General features: G+C 36.5%; 4 protein-coding genes across 7 annotated transcripts; 1 reads left to right on the top strand and 3 right to left on the bottom strand.

Moving 5' to 3' along the window:
• Positions 1-730: 730 nt before the first annotated feature.
• LOC115999708 lies at positions 731-1,920 on the bottom strand. Its single transcript, XM_031239596.1, has 2 exons — positions 1,797-1,920; positions 731-1,614 (listed from the first exon to the last, which is right to left on the bottom strand). The coding sequence occupies exon 2, from the start codon at positions 1,296-1,298 to the stop codon at positions 747-749; it is 552 nt and encodes a 183-aa protein (XP_031095456.1). The 5' UTR covers positions 1,299-1,614; positions 1,797-1,920; the 3' UTR covers positions 731-746.
• Positions 1,913-6,175, top strand: LOC115999706 (SKP1-like protein 21). 2 transcript variants are annotated; one of them, XM_031239594.1, is made up of 9 exons: positions 1,913-2,061; positions 3,108-3,230; positions 3,568-3,789; positions 3,891-4,082; positions 4,160-4,270; positions 4,412-4,493; positions 4,921-5,021; positions 5,129-5,304; positions 5,389-6,175. In XM_031239594.1, the coding sequence occupies exons 2-9, from the start codon at positions 3,210-3,212 to the stop codon at positions 5,525-5,527; spliced, it is 1,044 nt and encodes a 347-aa protein (XP_031095454.1). In that variant the 5' UTR covers positions 1,913-2,061; positions 3,108-3,209; the 3' UTR covers positions 5,528-6,175. The 2 variants fall into 2 exon arrangements, with proteins under 2 accessions (XP_031095454.1, XP_031095455.1); XM_031239595.1 differs by lacking the exon at positions 1,913-2,061 and adding an exon at positions 2,419-2,651.
• Positions 6,176-6,539: 364 nt separating this feature from the next.
• Positions 6,540-11,828, bottom strand: LOC115999728. Of its 2 annotated transcripts, XM_031239622.1 has the most exons (11): positions 11,671-11,828; positions 11,160-11,262; positions 10,369-10,583; positions 9,850-9,986; positions 9,499-9,543; positions 9,361-9,414; positions 9,148-9,252; positions 8,828-9,034; positions 8,324-8,409; positions 7,171-8,150; positions 6,540-7,045 (listed from the first exon to the last, which is right to left on the bottom strand). In XM_031239622.1, the coding sequence occupies exons 3-11, from the start codon at positions 10,547-10,549 to the stop codon at positions 6,930-6,932; spliced, it is 1,911 nt and encodes a 636-aa protein (XP_031095482.1). In that variant the 5' UTR covers positions 10,550-10,583; positions 11,160-11,262; positions 11,671-11,828; the 3' UTR covers positions 6,540-6,929. The 2 variants fall into 2 exon arrangements, with proteins under 2 accessions (XP_031095482.1, XP_031095481.1); XM_031239621.1 differs by lacking the exon at positions 11,160-11,262.
• A 2,136-nt stretch (positions 11,829-13,964) lies between these two features.
• On the bottom strand, positions 13,965-16,411 carry LOC115999823 (probable prolyl 4-hydroxylase 12). Of its 2 annotated transcripts, none has more exons than XM_031239749.1 (7): positions 16,211-16,411; positions 15,880-15,990; positions 15,442-15,499; positions 15,260-15,343; positions 14,858-14,915; positions 14,588-14,760; positions 13,965-14,507 (listed from the first exon to the last, which is right to left on the bottom strand). In XM_031239749.1, exons 1-7 carry the CDS (start codon positions 16,279-16,281, stop codon positions 14,160-14,162), a joined length of 903 nt encoding a protein of 300 aa, XP_031095609.1. In that variant the 5' UTR covers positions 16,282-16,411; the 3' UTR covers positions 13,965-14,159. The 2 variants fall into 2 exon arrangements, with proteins under 2 accessions (XP_031095609.1, XP_031095610.1); XM_031239750.1 differs by having other exon boundaries at positions 15,875-15,990; positions 16,211-16,361.
• Positions 16,412-16,776: the final 365 nt, after the last annotated feature.

Below are 16,776 nucleotides of genomic sequence, written 5' to 3'. Positions count from 1 at the left end.
TTGTACTGAAGGTACATTATTTTTGTACTGTATGTACATTATTTGATAGTATATATCAAATAATGTACCTTCAGTACAAAAATAATGTACCCTAAAATAATGTACCTACGGTACAAAAATAATGTACCTTCAATACAAAAATAATGTACTTTTTATTTTTGGTCCACACAGCTGTGTGGACCATGGTCCATGCAATAATGATTGACCAACCATAATCCAGTAAGTTAGGTTGCCAACTGGACCTAGCCCAAACCCCAGGCCTAGGCCCAATACTGACAATTATTATGCCATCGTCAACCTTATCAGATGGACCACTGATATAATATACATTTTTAATATACTAAAAGTTCATTTTTTAAGGTATATTCTTTGTGTATTGAAAGTTTATTATTTGGTAGTATATCAAATACTAATAAACTTTCAATATATAAATAATGTGCATTCAATATATTAAAAATGACATTTATTCATGATTTATATTGCAATGTATGTCATAGGCCACAATCTAATTTGTCCAATACTGAACCTAACCTGGAAAACTCAAGTTAAAACGATGAGTTATTAAATAGTTTTTAAAAATAAGAAATTTTACAATATCATATCTAATTTTATTACAGTAATTATATTTCCTTTATATCATTCGAGTGAAATCATTTGATTAGACTTTTCAATATTTAATTATTTATATTAATTAAATTCTTTTTTTTTTTAATTAGAAAGGGAGGGGACCCCTGGAGAGCCAAACACTATGTTGTCTCCACCACTCTACGCGCCCTCTTGATATGCGCCAAATCATCAAGATATGCCTGGCTTACTATTGGGCGGTCATCAACAAACTTTCGCTCATCCACTTGAAGAGCTCCAAACGACGCAAGGTAGTCCGCCACCTTGTTTTGTTCACTGTAGACCACCAGAAGTGAAATCCTCCAATCCCTGTTAATCCACCATTTCGCTTTCTCGATGCATTGGCGAATAGGACCACACCCTAATGAGTTCTTTTGGATCCATTGGACAATGTTCTTTGCATCCGATTGGACCTCCAAGTCACGGATACCTTTCTGCCACACCCAACTTAGACACTCAACAATAGCCCTTGTCTCGACAAGAGAAGGTCCCCATATGTCGTTCTGCACATAATACCTCCAACCCCATTTTCTTGTGTTGTTTCTCATAACACCGTCGAATCCAGCTCTGTTAAGTCCTGTTTTAACACTTCCGTCAACATTAAGCGTGAAACGATAGACTGAAGGCGCACTCCATCGAAGCCGTAAGACTCTGTTTCTTCGCATCACGATCATACTGTCATTTTGATGAACAAAGGTGCAATTAACTTCCTCCTCAACTTCCTCTTTTTTTTAGGAACCTCCTCAACTTCCTTAATCCAGTTAGTCTTGTGCTGCACAGCCACCCCCCTTCCATTGAAGACTATCACATCGCCATTCCCATAGCCACCAAATGATGATAACAAACCGGCGGGCCAATCTTTGCCCTCATCTCCATCAGACTCCTCGATTATGTTAGCCACGATCCAGTTCTTGAGATCAAGCTGTCTCTAGTTCCTTCACTTCTCTTTCTGCAAAAGTTATCCAAATTTCTTCAACTCTCTTATCGTGCCTGAGGATGTGATCAAATAATATATAAGCATCCGAGAAATATTTTCCATACTAATGAAATTGAACAAATTAACTACTTAAGACAGTAAATAAACCAACTGCTAATATAAGTAGAGAATTTGAGCAAACTTTTAAAAGCTGTTAAAACAATGGATAATCCCATCATAAAGCCTTAACCGCTACCTCGTGCTAATCGGGGAAGAACAATTGAGGGTCACGTGGCGGCACAAGAACACAACACAAAAGCGCACATAACCTCTTCCTCCTAAAGATAGAATATTTCCGCTTTCCATTTTTTAACCCCATTTCTATTTTTACTTATTTCTTGATTTATTTTGATTTATTTTTTTTCGCGTTCTCAAACCCTAGCCGTACTTCTTCGTCATCTCTCTCCCGCAGCAGTCTACAGACAGCTTCACTCTTGTCCTGGATTCAGTTTTCACTTTCGGTATGTGCATCTTTCATTTCTAATCTCAACGCGTGTGTTTTAATTAATTTTTAAAAATATGTAAAATTTTCAGTTCGGTTTTGATGGATAGTTTCGGAGTAGTCGGTACTCGATACGCGTATTCCTTGATTCTTAGTGAGTTTAAATGAGGTGGATTATTGAATTGAAGTGTGGTTTGAAGATTTAGAACAGTTGTAGCTTGGTTGATTTATTTGGTGTATTTGGCATCTAGCATAGACAGGGTGGGATGGTGGGAAATAGGACTTTTAAGATGATTGGTGTTTAGGAGGTGGAAATGTTGTGCGAGTGACGTTGAAGTGATTGATTGCAAGGGCAAACTGTGATTGTCGGACTAAAGTGGCGTGTTGAAAATTTGAAATGATTTGTGGTGATGAATTTAATTCTTGGAGTGCAAAGTATGGTAGAATATGTGTTGTGCTAGTTGATGAAGTTTGGAGTTGTTGCTCTTGCTTTAAATTTGAGAGCGCTTGATGATGCCATGATGCCATATGTTTATGCCGGGAAAGATCACTGTTTGGGCGGAGAAAATCTTCCACATTCAAACAATTGAATTCTGCATTTTCTATCTGGTATTAGGGTTTTTTTTTTTTTTTTTTTTTTTAATCTTCTTTTTTTCCCCTCTCATGTTCTTTTTAGTTTCGGGATTGGTTGGAAGTTAAAGAAGACTTGAGGGAGGCATCCGATTGGTAGCGAAAGGAGATAATTAGAAGTTATTTGGTTCTGTAATTAGGGATTTCCTTGAAAGTGAAAATTCTTCCTGTCGTTATCTGTGAAACGACTTTTTTCCTTTTTGTAATTTTAATTTTATTTTCCTTATCACGGGGATAACATTCCCTTTGCATAACAAGCATATATGAGTGCATACCGCACAGTAAAGGTTATAAACTTATAATGGAGAAGTAGAGATGTAATGGTCCAGATATTCTATTCCATAGTACAAATTGTCGTCCACTATTGCGTGATATTTTTCCATTGAAAAGAATAGTAAGAACTGACCTTTTTTTTTCCGTTGTGAATGTACACAGATGCATAATTGGAGCGGGGAAGTGATTACATGGTGAAGAACTTTTGCTCTTTTCCGAAGGCCAATCGCATCATTCTTGCTTCATCACCTGCCAGAAAGGTCCATGGCAGTCGTCAAACCAGAGGTATGTAGGATGGGTGTTTGTCATTTTTCTTCTTGAATGACTAATGACATCCTTCAAAACTCTTTATGCTTTATATCATTGTGTTTGATGGTGATAATACACGCCCTGAGTGGGTTGAATAGTCATACCCATGGTTCCTTATGCCCTTCCTTGTGTAATCATACTTGACCAACTTGAGTAGTCACTATTATCTTTGAATGAGAACTGAGTCTATGCTTTCCTTAAATATTCAAGTCATGAGGATTATTATATCACTTTCGTGCTTAATACACTTGTTTTCTCTTTATGAAGTTTCACATTTTCTCTGCTTAGTTGACTTTGTTACTTATTTTTCAAGATGAAGTCATTTATCTGGCTCCAAACTGCTGATGGTTCAATTCAACAAGTAGAGGAAGAGGTCGCAATGTTTTGCCCTATGATTTGTAGAGAAGTTCTTCAATCTGGCATGGGTTCCTCCAAAAATTATGCAATAACACTACCTCAAAGAGTAAATCCTGCTATCTTGGGCTTAATACTGGATTACTGCCGATTCCATCAATTACCAGGTCGCTCTAATAAGGTCTGTTTTTGGCTTCTTGTTTGTTTGCATTTGTACGTGTACTGGCCTGTTGGAGATGTAAGCTCTCACTTTAGTGGTTGCCTTTTATGTTTTGTACCTAGGAACGCAAAACTTATGATGAAAAGTTCATCCGGTTGGATACAAATAAGTTATGTGAGTTAGCTTCTGCTGCCGATAGTCTCCAGCTGAGGCCTTTGGTTGATCTTACCTGCCGTGCACTTGCTCGGATGATTGAAGGCAAAAGTCCTGAGGAAATACGTGAAACCTTCCATTTACCTGATGACCTAACAGAGGTTAAAATCATCTGCACAGTATTTATAACCATGTTCATCACATTGTTATTACCGACATAAAAATGGTTTTCTATCAGGAAGAGAAATTGGAGCCCTTGAGAAATATGACTGACGATCCACGGATCCGACTTCTCAATCGACTTTATGCACGTAAAAGGAAAGAGTTAAAAGAAAAACAGAAATTAAAGGTGTGCCGACATGGGGTTCTGTTCTTCCTCTTCTTTTTTTTTTTTTTTTTCATAGTAGTACTTTCTTTCTTTCCTTAAATTTGAAGGTCACATTCTATCAGAAATGATAGTTTAGTATTAAATACTAGCCATATCTTCCAGAATGTCGAGGTGGAAGAAGAGCAGTGTTTGGATGAGCGCTCCGTCGATGATCTTTTGTCATTCATAAATGGTGGAGATGGAGGTATCTAAGAAACAATTTTGGACACACTTCTCATAAAGGAATTTGTTAACTTTCCACATGATGTACTGCAATATAGTTAAGTTATTTGCACTACTGAAATGTTTTCTTTATTATTATTATTATTTTTTCCGAGAGTTACAATGTCTCATTGAAGTGAGCTTCCATTTAGTTGGTGTTTGCATGACAGTTGTATTTGGATTGGACTCTTCTGTAGTTCATGACATCTGTGGCTCCATATGCTCGTCAACCTTTTGATGCACTTTTATCATGACCTTATTTTTGGCACAATCCTGTTTGGTTTTCACGCTCTTTGAAAACTCTCTTTTATTATATGTGTGAGTCTCCACCTAAAACTTCCATGTTATTTAGGCACTTGCATTATTCTTAAAACTTTATGTAGTTCATAGGGCATTTATTTCTTTGACAGACACAAAAGGAGTACGAGCTAATAAGAATAAAAAGAAAAATCGACGAAAGAAAGATCAAGCTAAAAATTCTTCAAGTAGTGAGCCTGGAAGCAACAGTAAGGTTGGTGTGATGTGAACTAATGTTTTATGCTCCTATTTAATGTCGGTTACTATTTTCTTTTTACTGTGTGATTTCTGCTTTGTATTTAATTTATCTGGATTCATCAGGAGCATAATTGTCTTCCCTCCAGCCAGCCAAGTGGTGCCACTGATGACGTGCCTTCTCCAAGTAGAACTTCTAAGCAGCAAGGTTCTGCATCTGCTATACTGTCGCCTAAGCTTGACTTTGATGACGGTGATATTGACGATGAGTTAGATCCCGCAATGAAGGAAGAACTTGACAGGTGTGATGATTATGCTATGTCCTTGAATTTGTGAATTAACTTGAGAATTACCGCTGACTGGGAATATTTCTGCGAAATGAACAGGGAGGTTGAGGATTTTGCTCGGAGGCTAAACTCCGTCTGGCCGGAGAGGATGCAGGAGCTTCTATCTTTGGGTCAAGAGCGGAGGCTTGTACCAATATCTATGAATGGTAATGGTTCTCTTAGGAGATGTACAGAATAGCTGCCTGCCTTTTCGCATCCAAGATGAACAGCAACTCAAGATTATTAATTTCGTGGGCGAGAGTGAAGAAAATCTGAATGTTGTAAGCAGGCTCGGTCAGGTGGGGGATGATGGCAAGGTGGTGGGCAGTCCTCTTATCAAGTTTAAGATGAGGTTAGTTAAAATGGCGGCGGCATAATGTAATTGGTGCGGTCTTGTTTACACACCTCAATGCATCATGTACAAGTATTCATCTGGCTTGCTGAACTTTGAAATTGAGTTCCAGATCCAAGGTCATCAGAAGTTTTTCCTTAGTGTAGGGGAGAGCAAATGAAAAGGAAATTCAGTTTGTGGTTTGGCAAGTCTTGATTTCTCTATACATTTCCATTTTCCCCACCCAAAAAAAAATTTGAAAATTCTTACAACCTGTTTGTGTTGGTATTCTTTTTAACCATTTTAGTTGAAAATTGTGTCATTACCACCCTAGTTTTTAGTATTGTACTCAATTTTTATCCCAATTCTAGTGTCTTGTTTCCTATGGAAGTTATAAATGTAATATGAGCTCCCATTTAACCTTTAGAAGGCTGCACTGGTCAATAATTTTGATGGTTTGAACTGTTGTGTAATGATTTCTATCATTCAATGAAATAACAGTTGCGTATTTCTGCACTTGCTTCTTCTATATTCCCCTTACAGCCAGTTTGGTTCGTAATAAAGAATGGGAAAAGTTAAAGAATAATCAATATGAAGATTCGAATACTTTTACACTAAAGATATGTGAAAGTAATTAAAGAATTTATTTTTTTTTACAAATTTAAGGAATTTGTTTTCTATTAGAATAAACTCTCCGCCAACTAAATATGGTAAATTTGAGCCAAACAAAAAAAAAAAATTACTACGTTTTTTGTTTTCTCGCAGTTGGTCTTATGTTAGCTATCTTCTAGTTTATATTCATACATTGTTTGGTTAACCATTAGATATCACATGGTCCTAGCATGAAAAAGGAATAAAATAAAATAAAATAAAATAAAAATAAAAATAAAACGACGCAGAAATTTATCACAGTAATATCAGGATTGGTAAAAGAACTTCCAAAAGGAAAATGAAAACAAAACAGAGTTGACAAGTAAACTATTTCTCCCCCCTGACAAAAGACCAATTATAGAACAGACTCCGAAAACTAAGCTTCATTTCCTGACAGAAGATCACTAATAAAACGGAACCTCTGCTGTTCAAACCGATTTAGAGAATTGGACTGCAAGTCTAGCCCACAAAAAGCTTCTTGGTTTACCTAAATGGTTTTTTTTTTTTTTTCTTCTTAGAAATGTACTTCTGTTGAATTGTTGATCGCCCCTTTCTAATCTTCATGGTAGGATTTCCACAAGAAAATTAATTCACAAGTCCATTATTGGTAGAAAGAATATTATGTTCCTGAAAATCTTACGCTGGGACTGGTTGCTTCGAGAGTGTCACATTGAGCTTCAGGAGCAGGGGAAAGGACCAATTTCACATGATCAGCTGAGATGGCCTCCTTCCATCCTACATTCATTTAATAAGATCAAACAGTCAATAAAAGTTGAACCTAAGATTGCCAAAGATGTTTAACATTGACGGGCGAAATTCAGCATGAAAGATGAACAAGTACGAAACAAATTAGAACATACTCTGAGCAAGAAAAGCTTTTGCAACACTACTGCATAATGGTAAGCCTTCTGAATGAGTGTTTCCTTCTGGTGGTAGACAAGAATGATTCTTGTTATTGCCATTGACCATGGAATGTGATTGCTGAAATTTTTCACTGGATAAAGTTTGATCATCAACTTTCACTAAAACCCCGTCTTCTTGATCTTGTCTGCCCCCGTCATGCCTGCTCACAGGCCTCCAATGCTTGTTTGCTGGTCTGTTTGTTGTGTACTTAGAATGAACATTTTTATTTTGATTTTCAGGAATATTATGTTTCTTAGGCTCTGAATCCTGTTTGTTGCCAGAGTCATCTTGTGCTTCCTCTAGGTTATTGCCATGCTGGTGTTGAGTGCAATTTTTCACAGGCACAGATATCAGTCCAATCATTACTTCACAATCACTTTGGTTTTGGCTTATTTCCGTTTTCTGTGACACCTGCCTCAAGCTCTCATTATTTTCCGGTCTAACTTTCCTTGTCCATATCTTGCCATCAATAACAGGCCCCCTAACACTAGGAGGTCCATGTTTCTGCACAGGCTCAACTTTCAAATCTTGATGATTCTGACTACCATAAAAACCATTCCGTCCAGGCCTCTGGGGTTTTTGTACCTGCCATTGGCTGTTAGCAAGTTGCTCTTGACTTTTTGCCAGCACCAGCTGGGGTTCAACATTCTGAACAGCCATTTCAAAATTTTCATTGAAAAGCTTTTGTGCTTCAACATCCTGATCTTTATTTAAGTGGACCATTTCTAGGCAGGAGTCATCCACTGAAACATCAAGATTGCTGCTAGAGTTTGAATCAGATGATGCTGGAGGACTGGATACTCCTGCCATCAATGGATCATCTAAAGAATCAGCCATCACAACGATATCCACTTTTTCCTCATTTGTTTGATCTCTTGCCTTCTGTTCCTTCTGTCGCAACTTCTTTTGTCTTTTGATTTCTAATAGCTCAGCTTTCCTGTCATATATACATATGAGAGAGATCCGTTGATAAAAAAAAATGGCTTGACAATGTGCAACATGAAGTCACAAGAACTGTTCTCTTGTATGGAAGCAAAAATGTCATTTTGGCACAACAAGAAGCAAACCTTGAGAACAGATTAGGCTTACATATGACCAATAAAATCATACCTTCTCTGAGCAGCTTCTTCCTCCTCCACAAGCAACTTCTGGCACCTCAATGCCTCTGCATCTTTGTCAACAAGCCATGCTTTCACCTAACCATAAAGGAACAGCAGAGACCATCGATGCTGGATAGAAGGATGTAATCAATCAACACAACTCAACTAAGCATTAATTCCAATCTAGCTATGGTTTTCTCTTGAATGCAAATCTGTCATAATCCTTTGGATTAGTATCTTCTAAAATACTCCAAAACTCCTGTCCAAACAAGTTCAGTTCACTTTTTCATGTCCCATCTCCAGCTACTACTAAATTACCACTTTCTCTAACGGGTGCATCTATAGGCCTCAGCTGAAGATGTCTGAACTAGATTAAATAAATGACTAGTGTAACAATGCATCTGCATATAAGTCCATATGCCTATGCAAAGAAACATTGGATGCATAAAGAGTGGCAGTTGTCAACAGGAAAACATGAGTAACTCAGAATGAAATGTAAGAAGAAAAAGAATACCAGTTTCTGCTCAAAAAGGAAGCAAGTGCATGCAATTAAATTCTTCAGATCAAGGCCAACTTTTGCAACTTCACCATCAAAAACATATTTTTGCACCGCTTCTGCTGTGCCAGCACATAAAAATGTTCTCTCGCTAGCATCATCAAGGATGCTAAATAGTTCAAGGGATGAGAGTGGAAGCCTGCAAGGTTTAGCTTGGATGATTTCCTGCATAAAATCCCAGCTTAGTATTAAGATTTAAGAAAGAAGATGAGAGCAAAAAGATAAGAACTAGAATAAATGGGGTTGGCAGAAACATCATCAATGAGCAGGAACCTTACCAATAATGCAGAGCCTGCTTTCACATAAACTGATGGAAGAGTCCAAACCATTGCTTTGCAGATGGACATTGACAGTCCATTGACAAGTGAAGTCCCAGGAATTTCCTGGAAAGAGTTTTTTTTTTTTTGTTATATTCTCTATATATGTGAAACACGGTTGCATTGAGGTTGGGGACCATCCACACAGCATATGGAAAAGTTCCTTATATATACCTTTAGTGAGACATCATTCAATGATGCAACTTTCTTAACCTCCTCCAATGTAAGCTGCATGCAGAGAGCATGAGTAAGTATTTTGCAACTAGAAGACAACCTTGCACAAGAAAAAATTCCAACAAACGCACTAATTACCTTGTCCCAAAATGCACCCAATAAACCTCTATACTTGCGTGACTCCTGGATAATTTAAATATTAAGGGTTTTGTTAATCAATGATAAGTGTGATTGTTTCAGGAATGCTAATTAGGCCAAATATACAATTTACAATGGGCAGTATTCACAATTCACACTTTATAGTGCATATAATTTATTAAAGGACATCCAGAGGGTTGTTGATAAAAGAATACAAATTATATAATCTAAGTAAAGAGAGATGATACATGATTGAAAGAGTATAATCAACCAAGTCAGTCAAGGTGAACCTAAAACTAAAAAGACAATATTGGAACAATATAGCAGGAACAAAAGACAAACTGAAAAAACCTTATCAAAATTTAAAGATCGGCGATGCAAGCGCATATGTCTGCGATAGTTTACAGGTGAACAAAACTCCCGGAAACATTTCACACACTTTTGCATCTGAACTTTCAAAGGTGTCAACAAAGGCCAGCCTGGAAGATCTGCATGAAAACAAAAGCAACTAATCAGTCTCTAGGTTTTATTTGTCCACAATGCAACCAATTATAAGCCTCACTTACATCTTACACTCGGACTTTTTCATTGCCATTGCCACTACTGGATCAAATGCAAAGAATTTACAAGGCACCTAAACAAAACTAATCCTAAGCTCCAATCTTGCCACAACTCACAAGTCTACTACATCAATTATATCTGCTTCCATTCAGTCCCAATAAGACATTTTTATCAACTAAATTTGTCTAATTGCAACAGGTGTAGTAAGTAAAGGAAATTCGTCAATATATTCAATCTAATAAGCACAAAAGTTAAAGAACTCTAGTATAGTATACGCAATTTTGGGGTAAATGGAAAGTTCTGTTGTACCTGGCTGATCTAAGGCATGAAGTAACTGAATCAACTGTACTGGGCTGTCACCTGTTCTTGAGAAAGAAAGGAGAGGCTCCTTCCCTATAGCTTGTCTGATGAAAGTGTCAAGTGAATTATTCCCCTCATCTGATCTTGTTGCATCTGGAGTACCAAGAGTGCCGAATTTTGCAACTGACATCTATCCTCAACAGCTAATAGCTCATAAAATGCAACTACATCAAAAAGTTCAAGGAAATTTTTATTTTTACACTAGAATAAGATTCTATAATCATGATAACCATTTGAATCCTTTATATCAAATGAAAGAAAATTCAGTTTATAGTTCAAAACTGAAAAATCTAACTCCCACACACACCAACTCCCAAATTGCCCCCACAGATAAAGGCCACTTCAATCTAGGGGAGTAGGGGGCATGCATTGAAGAAAAATGTAGGAACCTAAGGAAAAAGGAGCCCTCATACTTCTGTTTTTTCCATATGATTCGACCTCTAATGGAGTTTGTTTTTAATATCTTGGGTGTAAAAAACAATAAAGCCTGACTCACCAAAAAGCTAATACTTAAACTCAAGAAACTAATATATCATAGCTACAGTTTCATGGATGACATAATCAGTGATGTGCAGACAAAGAATTCTGCCAATCAGCAATGTAGAAAGAGACAATAAATTAGCCTCATTTTCCCTTGGTAAGAAAGGACTGACTTGAATCCAATGTGCAGATGTATGCACACTGAAATCCAATTGCTTATCATTACTGTGCTAATTTATTCAAGAGAAATGATAAATTACAAAGGAACAAGCAATGCCAAGCTGCAGGCTCTAAAACTGTAGTAGTAATGCAAAAACCTGACTCTACTCCACCTGAAACGTCACAATGAATGGATCATAACACCTGCTTGGTGCCAATGGAATCAGAGAATCACTTAAATCATTCAACAAAATGGCAACAACAAAGATTTTCCATCAAAAAAGTCATTTCCACAACGCCAACACGACTATATACAGCAAATCCTTCTCAAAGCACTAGCAAACCAATAACCAGAGCACATAATTGCAATGAAAATATACAAAAAATAAATTTAAAAAAATAAAAAGGAAAAGTAAAAGTCAGCAACAAAAAACAAAAGCATATAAGAAACACTATTCAAGAAAAATGAAAATGGCAATAATTCCGGATCAAAATCAAATCCACTTGATTGAAAAGCAACGAATAGAGGTTCTCTTAGGGTTCGAAGCCATGTGATCCTTGATCAACACGTGCCGCACAATTTAACAGAAGAAACAGACAGTGTTCACGTACCACTGAGAAGGATCGGCAGAGATCACCGTCGCTCGGCGGGATTCAAGGCCGCCGGCAAAGAGAAAATTATGTAATTGACGTATGTATGTATATATGCGATTATGTAGAGAGAGACAGCTGGCTGTGTGTACAGACGGGGACAAGTCGGCGAAAACTGTATAGGAGAGAGATGAGAATGAAGGAGCAATATATATATATATATATATATATATATATATATATATATATATGAAAACGGAAATTGACTCTTTGTAGCTAGCATGAAAGTTTGTAATTAGAAAACAAATGCAATATTTACTTAATAATAATATCCGTGCACATGTAATTGGACAATTATTATTTGCTCTAATTAAGAAAAGAAAACACAAAAAAAAAAAACATAATAGATCTAATCAATTTTATCAATTGCGTTATATAATATTCAATATTATAATTTATATAATTGTATATCGATCCAAATATTCTTAAATTATTATAACAAATTCATTCCGTGCAACGCACGGGCAAAAATAATAATAATAATAATGTTGAATATCACTTCCCAATAATATAATGTAGTCTAATTTTAATGGACAATAATAGATTTTAAATAACATAAATGGTATTTTGCAATTAACGGATAGTTGATAATTGATAGTAAAATAATGAACTGTCTTTGCGTAAAGACGTGGTTAGGGGCCCCTTGCGATATCTCACGCAGAAGGACAAACATTTGTTGACAATGGGTTGGGTGGTACTGATCTATCACGTTTCATGCGAGGAAAACAAAGTGACAGACAAGTTAGCCGATCTATCATTGTCTCATGAACGAGGAGTCAGATCTATCACGTTTTACTCGAACAAAACAAAGTGGTAGACAAATTGGTGGATCTATCGTTGTCTCATGAAAGAGACATGAGATTTACGCGTAGACCTTGTGTGAAGATGGCTTCTAATTGTAATGGATCATAATAAATTGTAAATAACATAAAAATTGTTTTGTAATTAGCAAATAGTTGATAGTCGAGGGCCCCTTGTGAAGTCTCACGAAGAAGAGCAAGCATTTGCTGGCAATGAATGAGAAGGTCCGAATCTATCATGTTTCTTGCAAGCAAAACATAGTGACATACAAGTTAATCTTTCGTTGCCTCGTGAAAGAGATTGTCAGATCTATCACGTTTCTCACGAACAAAACAAAGTGACAGACAAGTTTGTAGATTTATCATTGTCCCATGGAAAAGGCATGAGATTTACACGTATACCTTGTGGGATGCTAGTGGGAGATTGTTAACGAGGATAACTTGGGATTAGCTTGCATAGTTAGTAACTCAATAACGGGTGATTAGATTAGTTTAACGGACAACTGGTGGGTCAGTGCCTATTTCAACAATGTTATTCGCTGTCATGTTGAAAATTTCTTATAATTTATAATCTCTCATGAAAACTTCATATAAATGATCATTGAAGTTCACATTGTTATAAAAGTTGGATATAGATTAGGGATGTCAAAGTGTGTCGAAACTCGTGACTCATCCCCTAATGGGGCAGATTAGGGACACAAAAATTATGCACAACAAAAATATGGAGCCTAGCTCATAATCTCGCGCTAGTTGGCCGATGCAGACAACAAATCAATCCGCGGGCCAAGCCCTTTATATATATATATATATATATATATATATATATATATATATATATATATAATATATATATATATATATATATATATATATATTATATGTTATTAATTTTTATTCTTATAATGTATTTGTTGTTATTTTCTTTTTAATCTTGTAATTTGTGTAATATTTATCCATGAATCATGGTTTAAAATGTTAGGTATAATTTATTAAAAAAAAAAAAAAAGTTTAAAGCATATTTGCCTACCCGCATGGAATGTGGTAGGGTTACTTTGAAATCTAGCCCGCAGCCTTCACAGGCCTATCGATAAAGCCTGCCAAAATTAGGTAGCAGGTCGGCCCGCTTTGACAGTCTAAATTGTATATATCAGAAGGTCGGCCCGCTTTGACAGTTTAAATTATATATACCAGAAAGACATTTTTTTTTAGTACTACTGACTCTGTTACAACGTAGTATTTGTTACCAGAAAGGCAATTTATACATAAAAGAACTTGCAGATTGAGAAACAATGATAAAGCAGTGTGATGCAAGCTCAGAAGATAGCAGAAACCAGAATTAAGGAGCATAACATCTTCTCCATTGACCTTTCTTGCACAAATATTATTATTTTTTTTTTAAAAAAAAAAGCCAGACAGCATTATAAACCCTCTAGAAAACTACCTACTTCACTAATATTTGTGCAAATTGCAGAATACTGCATAAACTTTCAGTGCAATGTGTAATATACTTTGACACTCAGAAGTTGTCTCCTATATGATTTCTCATGTCTGCTATACAAAACAGATCAGACTCTTTCATATGAATGAAGATTATCAAGAAACCAGAAACAAATTAGTGTTGGGTATACCATATACATAAGAGGCTAACTATTAGCATACATTACAACTTTTCCTACATGTACCGTAGTAATCGGGGGAACCAACCATGAAAACCGGATTCCTTTGACACTCCCCACTGGCAGCCCAACGAGGACAGTTGTCATCTTCATCCATGCAATCAGGGGAGGTTATTGCATCCTTTTCTCGATTGATTGCTTTGAGATACAAGAATTTTGTGGCAGACCACATATCACCCTCGAGGACAGCACATCTGGCATGGGAGCTACTGTGGTCAGGAGTTGCATTAAGATTGACAGCAAAAAATAGAAGTGCATTTCCTTTAGTAGGTCTGATGGTGTGACTACTCGTCATGCAATTGGATGAGGACCAGATATTGCTCTGCAGTGTGAGTTTTCAGATGAGGATTATAAGCAATTCCACGCAAATGGTAACAGTGACAGTGTCAGTATATCTCTTACCCCTGACTCGGGAAAAATGATCTGCCCACCAGCAGAGACATTGGAAAGGTATAAAATCACTGTTGCCACTAAGGGTGCAATTTGCAGTTCTGTGGAATTCTTGTTAAAATAATTATACTTTTGCTTAGTATCTTCAACTCCAAAATGCGTAACCTTTAAGGGCATGCTGTTCACTGTGGAAATATAAAGCAGCATATATATGACAACACATCACTATGAAAACAAGTTATAGTGTAAAACAGGTAAAAAGAAAATGATAACAGACAATACCTTTGGGCAAAAAGGTCCAAGCTGAAATTCTTTCTTCAACCCTAGCTACAATTTCATCCTAGATCCAAACAGACAACCAACGAAGTGGCATGGTCATATGGAAGGGCATAACAGAATAAATGAAGTAAAAAGTTAAAACTGCATGTTCAGTCATTCCTTACTACCGAAAATATGAGAATCTGTTTAGCCATTCCTTACTATTGAAGATATTGAAGGTTATCATGACAGCTCATCCCCATTCGAGGCATTTGTCCTATGTTCAAATCCCATCTCCCCCATCCCAATCCGATGAACTAATCAGGAAGACTTATGGAAATTATAAGAACCAGTACAAAACACTGCTACAAATTAGGCCAAAGAGGCAATCTTTTACATCTGCAATCAGGGAAATAAGGAACTTACATCTGTATCTAAATAAAAATCCAAATTAGATGCCAGCTTCTCCGCACCACTACTTCCAGCAGAGTAACTGTTCTTGGCATGCACCTAAACCAAGGGTCGGAGTAGATTCATATAAACTATTTTATTCAAACAAATGATAAAATGGAATGCAAAGACAGCAAAAGTATCGAGCATAGACTTACCAAAGCCATTAAGTGATCACATTCTTCCTCTGTTAGGAAATTTTTGTATAAAAAGGCCCTATCACACGAAAACAACATAAAATGTTTAGACAACCAAAACTCCTCACTCAAAGTTTTCCGAAAATTCGTGATAACAAATTGAATGTACATACAACACAAATTTCTCATAATTGATCATTGAGGAAAACCACCGCAGTCACTACCGAAGGTGTGCACTGGGTTAAGAAGGCCAATATGCCGTTATTACTAAAAGTCGAACTTGTAACCTTGTAGTTATCAAGTCAAGGGGAGGGGGAATGTTTCTTTTATTCTTTGAGGCTCTTAGCAATCACAAAATCAAACAAACATTGTACAAGAGCAGAATTCTCGTATTTTTAGAATATATCTCTGTAAGCTTAAAGAAAGCAACAAAGCTAATGATTGACAAGACTACCTGACCTTGGACGCCATGAGAGCTGAATAACTCGTGAGGGATCGACTGCATTAGACTTCTCAACTCGATCCACATTTCGGTCTTGGATAACCTGCTTGATCCTTAATTCCTTTCGACTGCATAAATTACACTACGGGGATTCAAATCTTACCAACAAGCAAAATTTAGCAAAAAAAGAGCATTCGTATCAAACACTCAGCAAGATTGATGAAGAAGATGATTTTGAAATCAGGAAATCGTAATACGTGCACAATATTAACAATTAACAATTAAATGCAAAAAAAAAATCAAAATTTTGCAAGCTAAATGCAAATTATGCAAGATAGCGTTATTTACCTTTCGGCAAAAAGCTCATCAAAGTTGCTCGCGAGAGTCGCGAGAATCAGAACCGAGAGAAGGCGCGCCATTGTTAACCGAGAGAGAGAGCGAATAGAAATGGAAAGATCAAAGATTTTATTCTTTTTTAATGCTCAGTGGAAATCAGGGCTCTGATTTGGCCATTGGGAACGAAGATCGGATTATCAGAGGTAGTAGTATGTGTTAGAGACAAGTTTTAGGTGGAAATTGCAAATAAGTACAAAACTTGAGGAGTCAGTTGTAATTTCAGGAAATTACATATTATTCCATGTTTATACTGACTCTGTTACAATGTAGTATCTGTTCATAGCTACTTTCTCAACGTACTGAAGCACATATGTGTTTATAAACTTTAAACTTTAAATATATGTGTTGCAGAAACACATACTTTCTCAACGTACTGAAGCACATATGTGTTTATAAACTTTAAACATATGTGTTGCAGAAACACAATGTGGTAGCAGATGCCTTGACGAATCACGTAGATGGTCCAAGCACAGGTTGGAATGAGACGATTGAACCACTGGGTTATGTTATTGTAATTT

The sequence above is a fragment of the Ipomoea triloba genome, chromosome 12 (genome assembly GCF_003576645.1).
Source record: "Ipomoea triloba cultivar NCNSP0323 chromosome 12, ASM357664v1".
Taxonomy (NCBI): Eukaryota; Viridiplantae; Streptophyta; class Magnoliopsida; order Solanales; family Convolvulaceae; genus Ipomoea; species Ipomoea triloba.
The sequence above is the reverse complement of the archived record's forward strand: the minus strand, read 5'-3'. Positions and strand labels throughout refer to the sequence as shown.